The sequence below is a fragment of the Pinus tabuliformis genome, chromosome J (assembly GCF_031772625.1).
Source record: "Pinus tabuliformis cultivar Carrire ecotype Pingquan chromosome J, CPIR1, whole genome shotgun sequence".
NCBI classification, from domain to species: Eukaryota; Viridiplantae; Streptophyta; class Pinopsida; order Pinales; family Pinaceae; genus Pinus; species Pinus tabuliformis.
In genome coordinates, this window is record NC_142295.1 from 503,413,932 (window position 1) to 503,431,773 (window position 17,842).

At 40.3% G+C, this 17,842-nt stretch overlaps 1 protein-coding gene across 2 annotated transcripts in view; it reads right to left on the bottom strand.

The window, feature by feature from the left end:
* LOC149227979 (putative alkaline/neutral invertase F) overlaps positions 1–15,676 on the bottom strand; it is a 53,909-nt gene extending 38,233 nt beyond the window's left edge. Inside the window, exons 1-5 of one of the 2 annotated variants that reach the window (XM_089378018.1) lie at positions 15,246–15,676; positions 14,310–14,353; positions 13,734–14,213; positions 12,997–13,431; positions 11,979–12,537 (exon numbers count right to left, since the gene is read on the bottom strand). In XM_089378018.1, coding sequence (XP_089234144.1) covers positions 11,979–12,537; positions 12,997–13,431; positions 13,734–14,159 — 1,420 coding nt within the window. In that variant the 5' untranslated portion in view covers positions 14,160–14,213; positions 14,310–14,353; positions 15,246–15,676. Of the gene's footprint in view, positions 1–11,978; positions 12,538–12,996; positions 13,432–13,733; positions 14,354–15,245 lie in introns of both variants that reach the window. The other variant, XM_089378017.1, reaches the window with a different exon arrangement.
* Between the last annotated feature and the right edge of the window lie 2,166 nt (positions 15,677–17,842).

Consider the following 17,842-nt stretch of genomic DNA (forward strand, 5'->3'; position numbering starts at 1 on the left):
CACTCTAGGATAGTGGTTTCCTTGATGACATTCGTATAGATAGAAGACCACCTATTTCTTCATGGGATTCCATGTTGTTTAAGTCACCACAAATCCATAAATGGGGTTTTGGAGTTTATTTGGTAAGCCAATCCTAAATGGTTTCCTTTTGTTGACATCATTTGACACAAACATTGGCCAAGCTTAGCACATGATCTTTGAAATCAAATAAAATCCATACAAAAAATTTGGTTGGATATACCCAATGTTGGATACTGGTCTTTGCCCATTTTGGTGACATGAGAGATATAGTCCTTTCTATGTCTCAATCATGGTTAGTAAAAAGGAAAATAAAAATTGGTTAAATTACCAAAAGGATGAATTTGACATAAACTAGTAACTTTAACTTCTTGCAAACACAAAATATCAATCTTAGGAACCACATTTCTTACTCTTGGAAGCATGGATTTGTTTCTAGGCTTCTTATGTGGATCAACCCACATGAGTTTATGAGAAGAAACCAACTTCGTTGGTGGATACTAGGCTCATTATCTCCCACCCACCCTTGAGCTGTGGGTTGTGAGTTGCTTGACTAGTCCCTCACGATAACATAAGCTTTCAAGCTTCCTTTCGGCTTGACTTGGGGACAGTTGCAGCACTATGTGACTTTTAGGGGCTTAAGTAGTTGATTTGGATCGATTTGTTTGGGGGGTATTCCATTTTTTAACAATTTTCATCCATCCATCACTCTATTTGGTTGGATTTGTAGGACCCAACTAGTAGGGCCTGTTACCCACCATTTTGTGGGTGCTATCCCTAGGAGAAATTTTTTCTCAAAAATGGTCCTCAGTCGGCAGCCCCTTGCAGCCACCAACTAGCTCATTGTGCCATTTCTCCGCCACCTAAGCCAGCCATGTGGTCCCTCACCCATTTATCATGATCGTATGTTTGAAGGTGGGCCTCCTGAACCTAAAAGTATTCCTTGTCATTTGGTAATTCAGTATTGTAGTTTGCTTATCATGGACACTTCTGGGCACGGATTAATGGTGGGATTCGTCGAAAAGAATGGGCTAGGTCTATGCTCTTGTCCCCTAGAGCCCTTTTCGATATTAATCTTGGATTCCAATCTCGTGGGATCTCTTTTACTGACCATTTGGCTTTAGGGATGGTATTTCATGGGAAACCCTAATTTTGGTTGCATGGTCTTGTTCCCTCATCCACATATATTGCCCCCTTTCCACTCATTATAACCCCATTCATCATTTCTCCCATCTGGATCCACATTGCTCCATTAGGTCCACATAGGGCTAGTTCTCCTCTTCTCCTTGCCCACACCTTCAGTCGGGCTTGGAATAATGCCCCGGAGGTTAATGCAGCTAAAAAGAAAAGTAAAAGCATAATTGGCTAGATTCAACAAGAAAATGTACCACAAAATGCAAAAGATGGTCGAGACAAACAGATTTAACATGTGGGCAAAAGCCACTACATGAACTCTTCCCCACCATCATGGCCATCACCCTGGTTCCTACAGGTTCTATGAAACCTCCTTCATCATATAGGAGCTCATGAATGTCCCAACCCTTGGTGGGCAATGTACCGCCCTACCTTAAAAGGGGGTATCCACTGCGATATCTCACACATCATGCTCTTACCCTTTAAGCCCAGTAGTTAATTAAAGAAAAATCATAAAAGGTAACAAGCATATAAAGAAGGGTGGGAAAAAAACAAGGTCATGGCACCTCATGTACCACGATTGCTCCCTCCTATACATTATATACCCAATTGTGGACTTCCCTCTTACTAGCTACCCTTGTACCCCGTCATGTGGCCCAAGGCTGCCCCTTTTCATTCCCTATTCCATTCATCTCTTTATCACATGCCACCACCTTTTAAAAGATGTACCTCAGACATATTATCCCCTTTGGAAGTAGAAACCACCTAATGGGATACTTGGTTAACCCCATTTGGAGCTTGGAGACATTAGCACATGCCCAAACACATTATGAAAGGGCATGCCATTATGAAGTCCCCACTTGTGGTCCATGGTTTGTAAGCTCTTTTACTCGATTTCCTTGATGACATGTTGGACTGGAAGGCTAGGGGATGCATTGGATCTTATGCAGGATTGCAAGTGGTCTACATCTTGGGTTTGGTCTCCCTATACGGGGTCCTAACCCTCTAGAGGGCTACATTGGCACATGTAGGGTGTGTGTTGAGAGTTGTGGACCTCCACAACAGTAAACAACACTCCATGGATCCCCAGAGATGCTCAGAGATTGCTCGAGATTCACCTATTGGACGAGAAAGATGCACCTGGTTCACCTTTGCCCAACCAGCCCCATAGATGTACCATGCATTTGGCAGATGACCCAGGACCTGTATGTTGAGGTGGAATCATTTACACCAACATCTGAGCCCTTAGTACTTACAGATGGTCAACAAGCACCTTCAACTTACTTGGAGACCCATGAGGTCACTTGTCTGCCCTCACAACCATTGGGAGCACCACAGGTTTATTATGTGGAGAACAAGGTGTCATCCCCTTGTCCATTACTTTTGGAAGTACAACTCATCATTTTGGAACTTATGGGTTTCTTTAGGCCTCTTAGAGAGCCCAACGACATGCATTATAGATTATTCGACCTCTTGGGAGGTTTATTATTTTATTTATGAGCTAGTTTGGTGGGCTTGTCACCAATAGATAGTTATTTGCACATTATTTTAGTTGATGGGCTAATGTAGGCTCAAATTAGGTAATTCGAACTCCTAATGAGTGTATAAATAGGAGAGACATGAATTCATTTGTATCATCACTTTGGATTGGATCATTCTTCTCTCTTGAGAATTTCACACTTTTTCTTGGAGGATGAATTGGAGCATGGATGAATTTTGATGTTTGGATTGGAGTATCTTATCTTGGAGCTTCTTTATTGTCAAATTGTTGATGGTTGGATATGTTCTCTTACATGTAAGTACACACATTTAATGCTATTCTTGTTTTATTTTGTCATATGCATTGAATGGGATTTTCACTATACCAGGGCTAATTGCTTACATAATTGCATAATTATGGAATTATTGTTTCTATATAACATCTCTCAATGTATATGTTGAATGAAATATCCTAGGGATAATTCTACCATTGAATTTATCTTGATAAGCCATCTCTTTTGGAAAAGTGAAGTATAAAAGCTTTGAGGTCACTTCTTCTTGCCCTAAAGGCCAAGCGAAGTAGTCTTTAAGGTCTCCTTGACCGAGAAATGAAGTCCTTTCTCATCATTCAAACGAAGTCCTTTCTCATCATTCTCCTAGACTCCATTCTCCCCAAGGGATTAGGCACTAGTCTACCAATAGGTGATCACTCAAAGAACATTTTTCTTCACCTTTTCCCCTTCTCTTCTAGGTCTAGTCAAGTTGGGTCACCTAGGGCATCATTTTCCTAACAAAGTAGCCATTAAAAAATTTTGATCTCCTAGCCTCTACTACGTTGGTGTGTCCACAAGGTCTCCTCCAAATTTGAAGAAATTCCGATGGTGCGGTTGTGAGATATCCCAATCCCTAGCTCTGAGATAAAAATTTGCCTTGGTGTTCCTAGGCTAGTGCCTCATAAGGATCAATTTGACAGCTTTAAGTGGAAATTATTATTTTGATCCTTTCCCTTTCCTTTTCTGGGTTAAGATCACCATTGGTTGCTAAAATCCCTCCCCTTAACCTAGGTTGGGTCCACTTGGTCCCGTGTGGCCCCAAACCTTTGAAAAGTCAAGTCTTCAAGAACCACTTGGAATACCAAGTTCAATAAGGATTTTAGGGATTGGGAAATTCCTTTACAAGTCATATCCCCCCAACCTAACCATTAAACCCTCACCTCCTTCTCCTAGAAAGCCTTGTACCTTGTTTAAAGAGAAAGCAAGCTCCATTCGTAACCCCCTTCTGGGAAAAGGATCATTAAGGTCACTTCACACCCATTTGTTGACTCATCCTTCACAAGTGACTTTTCGTATACTAGGTCTCCTCCCACTGGTGAAAGTCCGTAAAGAGTAGGGATTCTTAGCTGAGGTGACAGTGGACTAAGTCTCCATTGTTTCCCTTGACCTAGCAGTTGTCCCTTTAGGAATCCATTTTAGCCCCCCCTACTAGTTTGAGCAGTAACATTTTGGTGTCGTTGCTGAGGAGGAAGAAGGTCTACCTCCCTAGTAAATCATTAAGGAATTGATTCAATAACGACATCTATAAAGCATTCCTCTTGCGACTTCACTAATTGTCCAAACCCCTAGTTTACTTGAAGGCAAGAACATTCCTCCTTTAACTAAGGTTGCCTCTTGGAACCACCCTTTTTCATGAACTTGAGAAATTCAGTGACTCGTCCCCAAAGATGTCATCTAGTTCTAACACTGACCCAAAACAAGATCAACCCAAGATGACCAAAAGTGAAAGACACTTGGTTAGTGTCTTTGCCCCTTTGAAATTGAGTGATGATCCCAAACCATTACCTGAGAAATATAACCGATGGTTACCCAAGTTCAAAGGGGATGCTACTTGGACTACCCATGGCTTTATTGAGGAATTCTATTGGCAAATGTCCCCTAGGATGATCTTCGATGAAGATAGGCTTATGATGCTTTTTGCTCTATCACTTGAGGGACAAGCAAGAGAATGGTACCTTAGCCTTCCCCCAACATGCATAGAAGACTCTGATGACTTTGAAGACCTATTCATGAAGAGGTGGTCATGCAATGCCCAAGGAACCTTTAACATTGAAAAATTCTACCAAATAACCAAGGGAAGGGAAGATGTATGGGAATTCATTCAAAAATTTGATAGGGTAGTCAAAGATATACCTGATCATTTGAAACCATCTGAAGCTAATATTCTTGATAAGTTCATAAAAGCAGTGGGTGGCCACTTAACCTATGTGTTAAGGGACAAGAAACCTTCCACATTGACTGAAGCCAAAGAGATAGCAATGGAAGTTGAAGAAAACCTACGAATATCGAAGGTAGATGTCACTGACCACCCTAGAGCTAAAGCCGAGGTCAAGAAGGAGAAGTCCAAAGATCAACATGAAGAAACCCTCCTTTCCATCCTCAAGAAAATGGAGAAGTTCACTGAAGAAGCCAACGCACGTGACAGGGTTATCATGAACAAAATCACCGCCTTGGAAAGGGCCCAAAAATCTAGTTATATTCCAAAAGGAAAACCCTTTCCCAAAAGGCAAAGCGAAGAAGATAGGTCGAGCTCGTCTCAATTCCCAAACACTTTGGCTCCAACTAATGTCGTTGAGACAGACACATCGTCTAAGGATGAGGAAAGTGAAGAGGAAGAGAGTGAGGGTGAACAAATTGATGAGCAGGCTAACCTTGTGGAATCTGACATCTTCAACATTTTGCTAGGAGGATCATATACACATCCTCCCATTAGTGAGGTCACCCTTAAGGAGGAAAAACAAGAATCTATTCTTAACTCTGATAGCAAGGGAAGGTTCAAAGGGGTCCAATATTCACGAAGACCCTACAACCTCTAAGGAACCATCTAAAGAAGATCCATTTCCCAAACAAGCCCCTCGCAAAGAGTCTCTCCCTGAAATTCCTCCCAAGAAGGATCCCCCAACCAAAGCCAATTCAAAAAAGGATACTCCAAGGAAGGAAACCATCAAAAAGAAAGAAAAGGGGAAAGAGGTTAAACTTGACATTGACATAGAGGTTGCCATAGGAAGAAGAACCATACATGTTTCTTTGAAAGAGATTGCTAAACTTCTCAAGCAACAACAACAAATCAAGAAGTCCCTAGGAATTCAGAAAGACGAATTACCCGAAGAATTACAAAACATTCATATTCCTGATCGAAACCTTGGGTGTTAACCATTTATGCTCACTTTGTCTATGAATGACCTCTTCTTACACAGTTGTATGTTAGACTTAGGGGCTTTCATGAATACCATGCCCTTAAAAGTTATGAAGCAATTAGGTCTCAGTATCACTTGACCGTATAAGGTGTGTGGTTTTAACTCCAAGCCTATGGAAGTAGAAGGTCTCATCAAGGACCTTAAGGTTTATTTGGCCAGGAATCTTGACATATCCCTTCTCATGGATGTTGTTGTCATTGATAATCCTGATGTGTGTCGGGGATGCTATTATCTAGGAAATGGGGGGCTATCGTTGGGGTTCATGTTCAAATGGACTTATCATATGCTACCATTCCACAATCTGATGGAACCCCTTTTATCCATTATAGGGAACCCACCTACCTATCTCATGTAATTAAGCCTGGACCATATTATGAAGCACATGAAATTGAGAAGCTTTCTCCTATCCTCTCGGCTTAAGAAGTTTGTATCCTCAAACGAACAATTCCTAAAATAAACAGAAAGTGGAAGCCTACAAAGTAGTATAAGGAAAGTGGAAGCATACAAAGTAGTATAAGGTCAGGGACTTGGCCTTGGTTGATAGAGATCCAATGTCTACCAAGATTCATGGAAAAGTTGGGGAGGACTATTATTACATTGCCAAACTCAACGATGAAATTGGCCCGTGCCGATCAAATTAAGTCGTGTCACCCCTTTCCTTGAGACTTGAATTGTATCATATGCATGGTAGAGTAGGATGCATTGCATGTTGATTTTGCATTAGAACTAACATCATATGATATTTCTCATGGTAGATTAGATGCATCTAAATCAAAATTTGCATATTTTATTTTTCAGTTGATTTTACGGCCTAACACTAAGCATGTGCAATCATAAGACGTTGTGAAAGCATGTTGCCCCATGTTTTTCATCTGTTATATGTGCAGGTAACAGGTCTACAGTAACCAAGAGATTGTTGGAGTTCTCTTAACCTCCCATTCGAGTAGCTTCATCCACTTCTTCGAGAGATCACATCCCAATTGGAGCCAAATGTTACCCACCATTTTGTGGGTGATATTCCTAGGAGAATTTTTTTTCCAAGATGGTCCTCAGCGGGCAGCCGCAGCCCTTTCTAGCCACCAACTAGCTCATTGTGCCATTTCTTCACCACCTAAGCCAGCCATGTGGTCCCTCACCCATCTGTCATGATTGTATGTTTGAAGGTGGGCCTTCCAAACCTAAAGGTATGCCTTGTCATTTGGTAATTGAGTATTGTAGTTTGCTTAACATAGACACTTCTAGGCAAGGATTAATGGGGGGATTCGGCGGAAAGAATGGGCTAGGTCTATGCTCTTGTCCCCTAGACCTATTTTGGATATTAATCTTGGATTCTAGTCCCATGGTATCTCTTTACTGACCATTTGGCTTTAGGGATGGTATTTCATGGGAAACCCTGATTTTGGTTGTGTGGTCCTGCTCCCTCATCCACATATATTTCCCCATTTCCATTCATTATAACCCCATTCATCATTTCTACCACTTCGGTCCACATTCCTCCACTGGACCCACATAGGGCTAGTTCTCCCCTTCCCCTTGCCCACACCTTGGGTCGGGCCTGGAATGATGCCACGGAGGTTGATGCAGCTAAAAATAAAAGTAAAAGCATAATTGGCCGCATTCAACAGAAAAATGTACCACAAAATGCAAAATATGGCCAAGACAAACACATTTAGCACGTGGGAAAAACCCAATACATTAGCTCTACCCCACCATCATGGCCATCACCCTGGTTCATACAGGTTCTATGAAACATCTTCACCATATAGGAACCCATGATTGTTCCAACCCCTAGTGGGCAATGAACCGCCCTACCTTAAAAGGGAGTATCCACTACTATATCTCACACATCATGCTCTTACCCATGGAGCCCCGAGTAGTTAATTAAAGAAAAATCGTAAAAGGTAAAAGGCATATAAAGAAGGATGAAAAAAAATCAAAGCCATGGCACCTCATGTACCACGATTACTCCCTCCTATACAATGTATAACCAACTGTAGGTTTCCCTCTTACTAGCTACTCTTGTACCCCAGCATGTGGCCCAGGGCTGCCCCTTTTCATTCCCTACTCCATTCATCTCTTTATCACATGCCACCACCTTTTAAAGTATGTACCTCGGACATATTATCCCCTTTAGAAGTAGACACCACCTAATGGGATACTTGGTTAACCCCATTTGGAGGTTGGAGACATTAGCACATGCCAAAGCCCATTATGGAAGGGCATGCCATTATGAAGTCCCCACTTGTGGTCCATGGTTTGTAAGCTCTATTACTTGATTTCCTTGATGCCTTGTTGTACAGGAAGACTAGGGGATGCATAGGATCTTATGCAGGATTGCAAGTGTTCTCCATCTTGGGTTTGGTCTCCCTATACGGGGTCCTAACCCTCTAGAGGGCTACATTGGCACATGTAGGGTGTGTGTTGAGAGTCGTGGACCTCCACAGCAGTGGACAACACTCCATGGATCCCCAGAGATCCTCAAGGATTACTTGAGATTCACCTATTGGACGAGGAAGATGCACCTGGTTCACCTTTGCCCAGCCAGCCCCACAGATATACCATGCATTTCACAGATGATCTAGGACCTATATGTTGAGGTGGCATCATTGACACCATTATCTGAGCCCTTACAGATGGTTTACAGGCACCTTCGACTTACTTGGAGACCCATGAAGTCACTTGTGTGCCCTCACAGCCATTGGGAGCACCACATGTTTATTATGTGGAGAACAAGGGGCCATCCCATTGTCCATTACTTTTGGAAGTACAACTCATCATTTTGGAACTTATGGGCTTCATTAGGCCTCTTAGAGAGCCCAACGACATGCATTATATATTATTCGACCTCTTGGGAGGTTTATTATTTTATTTATGAGCTAGTTTGGTGGGTTTGTCACCAATAGATAGTTATTTGCACATTATTTTAGTTGATGGGCTAATGTAGGCTCAAATTAGGTAATTTGAACTCCTAATGAGTGTATAAATAAGAAAGACATAAATTCATTTGTATCATCACTTTGGATCGGATCATTCTTCTCTTTTGAGAATTTCACACTTTTTCTTGGAGGATGAATGGGATTTTCGCTATACTAGGGCTAATTGCTTGCATAATTGCAAAATTGTGGAATTATTGTTTCTATATAACATCTCTCAATGTATGGGCCATGTATGTTGAATGAAATCTCCTAGGGATAATTCTACCATTGAATTTATCTTGATAAGCCATCTCTTTTTGCAAAGCGAAGTATAAAAGCTTTGAGGTCACTTCTTCTTTCCCTAAAGGCCAAGCGAAGTAGTCTTTAAGGCCTCCTTGACCGAGAAACGAAGTCCTTTCTCATCATTCTCCTAGACTCCATTCTCCCCAAGGGATTAGGCACTAGTCTACCAATAGGTGATCACTCAAAGAACATTTTTCTTCACCTTTTCCCCTTCTCTTCTAGGTCTAGTCAAGTTGGGTCACCTAGGGCATCATTTTCCTAACAAAGTAGCCGTTAAAAAAAAAAATCGATCTCCTAGCCTCCACTGTGTTGGTGTGTCCACAAGGTCTCCTCCAAATTTGAATAAATTCCAATGGTGGAATTGTGAGATATCCCAAGCCCTAACTCTAAGATTAAACTTTGCCTTGGTGTTCCCTAGGCTAGTGCCTCATAGGATCAATTTGACACCTTCAAGTGGAAATTATTGTTTTGATCCTTTCCCCTTCCTTGTTTGGGTTAAGATCATCATTGGTTGCTAAACTCCCTCTCCTTAACCTAGGATGGTCCACTTGGTCACGTGTGGCCCCATACCTCTGAAAAGTCACGTCTTCAAAAACCACTTGGGATACCAAGTTCAATAAGGATTCTAGGGATTGGGAAACTCTTTTACAAGTCATATCCCCCCAACCTAACCCTTAAATCCTCACCTCCTTCTCCTATAAAGCCTTATACTCTGTTTAAAGAGCAAGCAAGCTCCATTCTTAACCCCTTTCTAGGAAAAGGATCATTAAGGTCACTTCACATCCATTTGTTGACTAATCCTTCACAAGCGACTTTCCATATACCGGGTCTCCTCCCATCCGTGAAAGTCTATAAAGGGTAGGGAGTCTTATCTGAGGTGACAGTGGACCAAGTCTCCATTGTTTCCTTTGACCTAGCAGTTGTCCCTTTAGGAGTCCCTTTTAGCCCCCCTGCTAGTTTGAGCGGTAACAGGGCCAAAGGTTGAAGTTGCAAGGGGACAAACTTTGCTAGTAAAGGATAATCTTTTATTTTGTAATTCTCACATTTCAAAAACAATGTTGGCTAAAAGGACTGGATATCACCTATTCCCATTTAAAAGTGTAGCTTTCTATGGTGGGGGCTTTAGCACCTAAAATATGTGTTGGGGAGATTGATATGTCGCATTGGGTGTAAAATAACATGCCCTTCTACCCAAAGGAATACAAACTCTTTCAAATATTTGGAAATTTCAAACCTAAGGAAAATCCTTTTCTAGGAATGTGGGTTCAAAAACCTGTTTGGCTCATAGCAAATGGACTTGCTAGTGGGGGCTGAAATTTGTTGCAAAAATGGCCAAAATTGCATAGGGAGCCCTATGAATTCTATCTAGACCAAACAATATAGTTTGGAGGATTCCTCAAGGAAGAACACTTTGTGCCATTTAGTGAAGAAAACCAATGTATTATGGCATGACTATCAATAGGAGTTTCATTTGGATGGATTTCAATATGTCATTTGTCGCCTTCAAGATGAGCTTCCTCGAGGCCTTTGGAGGAATTGTGTTGGACAAATACCCAATCCAATTCTCCTTGTGTGGTAGTGAAATAGTGGTATTAGATGGTGGGATAGCCATTTAATAACCCCCTTTCCATCTTATGACAAGCATGAAAGGCCACAACTCTAGGCCCATCCAAGCTCCACTAAAAGCCCAAAACCAATAAATTCTGCTATAAGGGAAATAACTTTGGACCTAACCCTAGATCCATTTTCCATCTGGAAATCACATCAGCCATAGAGAGAAAAAAATATGCATCCCTTATGGATGCAATTTATGGTTTTATGAATTGCTTCAACTGGTAGAATTTGCTTCTAAGTTAGGGATTTTCTTGACTTTACAACCTGTAATAAGAAAATGAATTTGAACTTGTGCAATGTCGGAATGTTAGAGCAAAGAAATAGCAATCCCTTACCATTTGTGTTCTTTGTTAAGCAGCTAGCTCTTCAATAAGAGAGTGAAATGGGAATGCTTGGCTTTATTTACTTGATAAAGTGTAATAGGTTAGATTTAGAAAAGTTGAAGAGACTAAATGCATACATTCCAACTATCACATTTTCTCTTGTATTAAAGAGAAGCAGGTAGAGCAAAGAAATTGCAATCCCTAGACATTTGTGTTCTTTCATAGTGGTTAGCTCTTCATTACCAAAGAGAAATTGGAATGCTTGGCTTTATCTACTGGGTTATATAGGTTGGGTTCAAAAAGTGGAAGAGCTTATATACATAAATTCCAATGGTTTCTTCCTCTCCTGAATGAAAGAAAAGTATCATTCCTGTGCCTTTGAAGGATTGGGATGTGGATCTTGAGGATCCTAACCTGGACCCTTCTTTGTCCCATCTTGATCTGAAGGTTCTTCGTTTGGAATAGAAACTTCTCTAGGTTCAGCACTTCAGGTTTTGCTATGTAGGAACAATGTTCCTCTTTAAACACTTAAATTCCAATAATGGAAAATTTTTGCTGTACAATGGTTCATGAATAATGCAAATCTGTGATTGCTGATGATTGTATCCTTATCTGTGAACAGTAAATTGTCTACAGTTTTTAAATGCTATATATATATATATATATATAGATATATATATATATATATATAGATATATATATATATATATATATATATATATATATATATATATATATATATATATATATATATATATATTTCTAACTCTACATGATAAATAGATAACCATATTCTGATACTGTTTTTAAGCTTTCTTCATGTAGTAATACCATGTAGTTTGGATTTTATTTTTAGATCTTCTCCTACATGTGCTGTTGCAAGTGCAGTAAAACCAGAATTGAATCTCACTAAAAAATTTCAATGATCTAGGATATTCTCACCTGGCCAAGATCCTCCATTGTGGTAACTCCATCTGGTGTTCTTTGGATCGCAACCTGTTACTATTCGCCATTCATGACCCTCTAAGGCAGGGTATGAAACCTTGAGAGGCATCTCTCCAACCAGATCTTCCCACCGCTCTTCAATAAGATCCATTATTCTTGTAGACTGTTCAGGTGTTGCCAAGGATGACAAAATTGCAATACAATTACCCAAACAAAACCACCTAAAGTCCATCCGAGCTGGGCTGACATTTCCAATAAAATAACCTCCTCTAATTGGCATGAAATCAAATACCCAATCTGTAATGGAATCAGGAATAACATTGAATTTATTTACAGCAGTGTGAGAATATTCCTCAGTCTTGTATCGATATATGTTGTTCAACTGCTCAAAGTCTAACCAGAAATAGTTACGCATGTGATAACTTAATGCATGCAGCCTTTTATCAATTCGCTCTATGAACTCTTTCCCCCCACCTTCTGGTTTAAGGAGTATCCGGGCACACCTTAGTGCCATGAAGAACAAGGCTTGAATTTCAATGGGATAACCATAAATGCCCTGCAAATAATGTGATCTCTCGTCAAGTTAGCAGAACTATTTACCAAAATTCATTTCCAAAGGAGGCATAACAGAAACTGCAATATTTGAAGGTCAAGATTATTTTGTGAGATAATAGAAATGCTCAACGAAGTTGCTTTCCAAAAGCTATATAACAAAAATTATGGATGTTAAAGGGATCATATTGAACCTGCAGACGAAAGCACTCAAAACCAAGTAGTATAGTTAACAAAAGACAACAACTAGCAGCTAGTAATCATGAAGGACAATTCTTTAAGGAAAACAGTGTGACAGAGAATAGAATGCCAAAACAATAAGCAATGACTAATCATCACTGTTGGTTGTCAATACTAGTTTTAAATTTCACAAAGCAGTGGCATATAATCATCCCTAGTTTCCAATGCAAATTCTACATTTCACAAGATAACTCCAATATATTGAAGGTGAGAAGAATCTCACCATTCTGCGATCAACCATACAGCATCCATCTGCACAGAGGAGAGTCGGAAAAGTGTCGAAGCCTTCAGAGAGGCACAATGTCAAAATAAGCCTCATTCCACGCTGGCAGTCAGGCATGTCTGCTAAAGAATGATCTCCAGTAGACTTTGTATAGGCACGCAACAGAATAATCCACCAAAATCCAGAATCTACGGGGGCAACTCTGCCTATTGCACTTTCTCCAAAATCTGCAATCATTGTATCACTGTTACGAACAGGATCATGGAGTACTTTAAAACTGGCAGGCATAACTCCTTCTCCTAATGTGAAACAATCCACTCGTTTCTCCCACCATGCTTGAAGTCGGAGTGTCTTCAAGAGGAAATGCTTGACGATGTCAGGTTCGCCATTCATCAAGAATGCCAAAGCACTTGGAAAAAAGTCTCTTACAAATACCTGGAAGTGAAAAACAGCAGTGTGAAACCACTCCATAACTATTGATACAGCTGTAGCCTAAATACAACCCTGCTCTCACATTGAATACGGAAAATGGTCATACTGTGTCGCATATAAATAAAAGGACAATTTTCTTGCAAGAGGAATTATTTTAAGGATCCATGCCCTTTTACAAAGAACCTCTGCGGTAGACTAAGTCATGAAATATTTTATTCTTCCGGGCTAGAACTGAAATACAGCAAGGGGTGGAAGATAATGGATTTCAAGGGATGGAATATAATGGATTTCAAGAAGAATGATACCTGATTATAGTTTAGTGAATCCTCTGTAGGGTCCAAAGCAGCAATAGTTCCAACAGGCTTTCCTCGAAAGTAAACCAGTGATCTCCGTAAAGCCTCCCAAGCATCAGCAATCATAGGATTCGGCTCAGAGGAAGCTCGTGCTGAACGAGGCGTATTCTGAGCTGATGAAAACCGATTTTCATCGAAGCTTCTAAACGTTTCCATGGTCCTCGAAGATGGTCGTGGAGAAATTAATCTAGGGGACAGAAGTTCACTTAATGACCTTTCATCAAGTGACCTTTTATGCTCCAGATTGATTGGTCTTGGCTTTTCAGGAATTTGTGAATAATCAGAAGTGCCATTTTCAGTGGCAGTCGCAAACAGGTCTGTGTTCCTCGTGCTTGATTCTTGAGGAATGTCCGTTGAGGTCGTAATCGAGTTCCACATTTCTGCAGGTATTAATGGAATCTGCAGTTCCTTCTAAAGTCACAAAGATAACGCCTGTTTGATTGGAAGTGCTCACAGTTACTTGTTAACCAATAAAAGTCCAACCAAACGAGCTTCAAACCTGAATTATGAAAATATTGATCACAGTACCTCACTGTTCTTCGAAGGAAATAGGCTTTACATTACTCGAGAGCCTGTTGAATATGTGCATGCAGACGTTGATTCATTAATATATTGGTTAGACCTTGCATAACCAGACCACAAATCACAGTCTACACTATTTATTTAAACATGAACATTTTACATATATGGAATAGTCAATCACCGACATTAATACTAAAAGGTTGTGCTCCTTAAATATTAGGATAAAGGATCAAATTGGACGGCCCTTAAAAATACAGCTGTCTAACCATCGAACTGTCCTTGGACACCTGAATACTTAAAATTCTACTAACTGCAACCTTCAGAGTTTTATTTTTCCCCACAAAAATGGGAGAAAGCTGAGGACTGAAAGAAAATCATTGATATCCAATCGCAAAAACTAACAAAACACACAGATTCTTCCGAAATAAAGAGGCAGCACATGTGAACTAAAAACGATCAGAAATCAAAATGGAGCACCGTATAAACCTGTTCAAATAACAAATGTACTGGTAAAATTTGCGAAATTCATCCCAGTCAACTTCCGTACACCACGGACACAAGAAACAGAGTAGCAATCGATAAAGCTTTAAAGCTTAAACTTTAACAGACACAAGACACAGAGAAGCATTATATAAAGCCGTAAAGCTTAAATTTTTAGCAGACACTAGAAACAGAGAAGAAATTTATAAAGCTTTAAAGCTTAAATTTCTATCTGGAAAAGAATCAGGAAAGAAATCAATAAGAGTTATCAACTTAGATCACTAACAGACAAAGAAACAGAGAAATTGCTATAAAGCTTAACTTTCTAAACAGGATATCAGTGTAACTTTCAGGATATACATCAGAATTCTAAAAGAAAAAACTACGGTGTCAGCTCAAAATAATGCATGGGAAAGCTCAAGGAAACTGAATTTCGACAGAAAGGAAGCAGAAAGCTCTTACAATCGCTCTGTTTTGCTTTTCTTTGTCTTCCCTTGCGTTCCAGAATTGCACAAGCCGAGAGTATATACTTAGAGAGATCGAATATACTAGAATATAACGAAAATCTTTCTGCAAATTTGCAGTCAATTAAGAAATTTGTGCTGAGATTCTCCGAAAAAAAGCTGAATCCCTGCGGTTCTCTTTAAACTTCAAAATGGACGGTCCTCCGGCGCTTCAGCCTTGCGGAAAGACGACAAATTCCTCCAAAATTGCAGGTCGGGTACAAACAAGGCTGCCAGCTAGTGGACTCAAAATCTAGGCCGTTCCCACATGCAGACCGGACCAGCCAAAAAGCTCAGAGGTAAAAAAAAAAGAAACCGGCCTGCTTCGCGATTAGCTCGGTGCCACGAAACCGCCTTTTGCCATTCAAACGGTGAGTGGTTCATGGGTGGCAGACTCGACAGGTCGGTCGACAAACGAAAAAAAATGATGCGACAAATGAGTGAGGGTCCAACCTACGATCCTTAATAAAAGTACAGGCACTGGCAATTGCCAGTCGACATGACTGTTAACCGGCTGCTGTGGAAAGCGAGTGGCTGTTCACCTCGGATCGTCGAGACGGCAACGGCGGTCACCAGCGCCGGCTGTCCCACCCTGTCCCGTTGATTATATTGCATGTTGAACATTTGTATATCAACCATGCATGATTTCCTTGTTCAGAGTATCTTATAAAATATTTCATATCTAGTATAATATTTTTCATATGTTGTTTGTAATAGAGTGTCCTCTCGTCCTCGTGACCGTGACTTGGCATATCACAAGGTAACTAATTTTTGTATGTTTTTTTTTTTTTTTTTTTTTTTTTCTTTTTTTCCGAAGGTGGTAAAACCTATCAACTCAGGTGTCAAACCAACAGTGAGGACAGCCATCTCTGGCTGCTATCCGCGAATGCTGGGTTTGACTCATCACTGTTAAATAGGAAAACCACGCCACCTGGCATAACCCTACTGGTGGTCCGTAATCGGGAGCAGGCTCTCACTCCTGCCAGATGCCTCTGGGTCTTGGGCTGTTAACCTGTTTCCTTACGTCCGAGGAAGACGAGCTCTTAGCTAAGCAAAAGCAGTTTTACGACATACTCCAGGCCGACCTAATTTTTGTATGTTAAATGATTAAACGGTTTATTTTTATTTTTATTATAAATGGTAATATTTTTTTTTTAATATCACACGGTACGTAATTTTTATTTTAATTATAAAGGGTAATTTTTCAATTAATAAATTTTTGAAGGTATAAATGAATTAGAGTAAGTTGCATTTATTAATTAAACTAAATAATTTTATATAATTTTAATTTTTAGATGTTATATATATAAATAATAGTTAAATATTTAATTTTTACAAATTAAACTTAAAATGATAAGAATTGAATAAAATTAATTAAAAAAATATTTAGAAAATAACCATTTTATTAATTAGATTAAGCAATTTTCTATAATTTGAAAATTTAAATATATTTTTAAATGTTATATGTGTGACTTCTAATTTTAGTCAATACTTTTACCTTTGCTTCAAGCGTGGGTGATCCGAATTGGATCCTTAAATGTTCTTAAAGTTCCCTCAACTCTATAAAATTCATACTGAAGTTTCAAAGTATTATGGATGTTGAAGTTTATCAGAAATAACCTCTGAACAATGGCAATTTGTGGTCAGCATGGAACAATGAGAACCCAGTCAAAGCGCACAGACCGTTAGCCCATGGTAACCGCGCACTGGCACAAATTGACAAATGGGGGATCAAATCCAAAAATAGAGGTAGTTTCTAATACGCGATTAGCAGGGCGTCCCCCTTAGTGAAGGAAAGCCCCCAAGCGCTCGGTCACGAGGAAAAGCGTACAATCATACGAAAATCACCGATTCCGTCAGAAGGGGGGTCCCGCACTAAAACCAACAGGATATCAAAAGGGATTCAAGCGGTAAGCGGGTTCGACCGAGTCCCGCCCGATGCCATACACTGGGTGACACGCGTTCAGCGGATGAGAGAGAAAATCACTCACATCGCGTGGGTAAAGGTCATGCTACTTCACCGTGCGATATAGACGGAGACTGTAGGCTCTGGAGGCTCCAGATCAACGGCAGAGAAATGATCCGATGGATGACCGGATTCGACGAGGAAATAGGCTGAGTCATATAAGATTGGAGGTCCGACATGACTGATGAGTTGGCAGAGGAATTAGTTTCGCGGGCAATCTTGGAGCAACGGAAATAATGACCGTTCAAAGAGAACTGACACTCAGTTCGTGAGAAAATAAGTGGCCGCCTCTCTGTGAAGCATTATACAGTGATGATGATGCAAAGCATGGGAATTCAAGCAAACAGATGCAGGAGATCCAGAGAGTCGGGAAGCAGAAACGAACAGTCAGGGAGCAAATTGGCTTTAAGCCACGAACAAACAGAGAGTAAAGGCAGCAGGAAAAGAGGTAGAGAAAGAGAAGCAGAAAGCCGAGAGATAAGAAAGAAGTAAATTGCAGAGAACAGAGAAGCCGCGCTGACCTGCAGACAAAGGCAACATCGAGCAGACAGAGACAGAGAGAGTTTGAGAGTCTGTGAACTCCAGAGAAG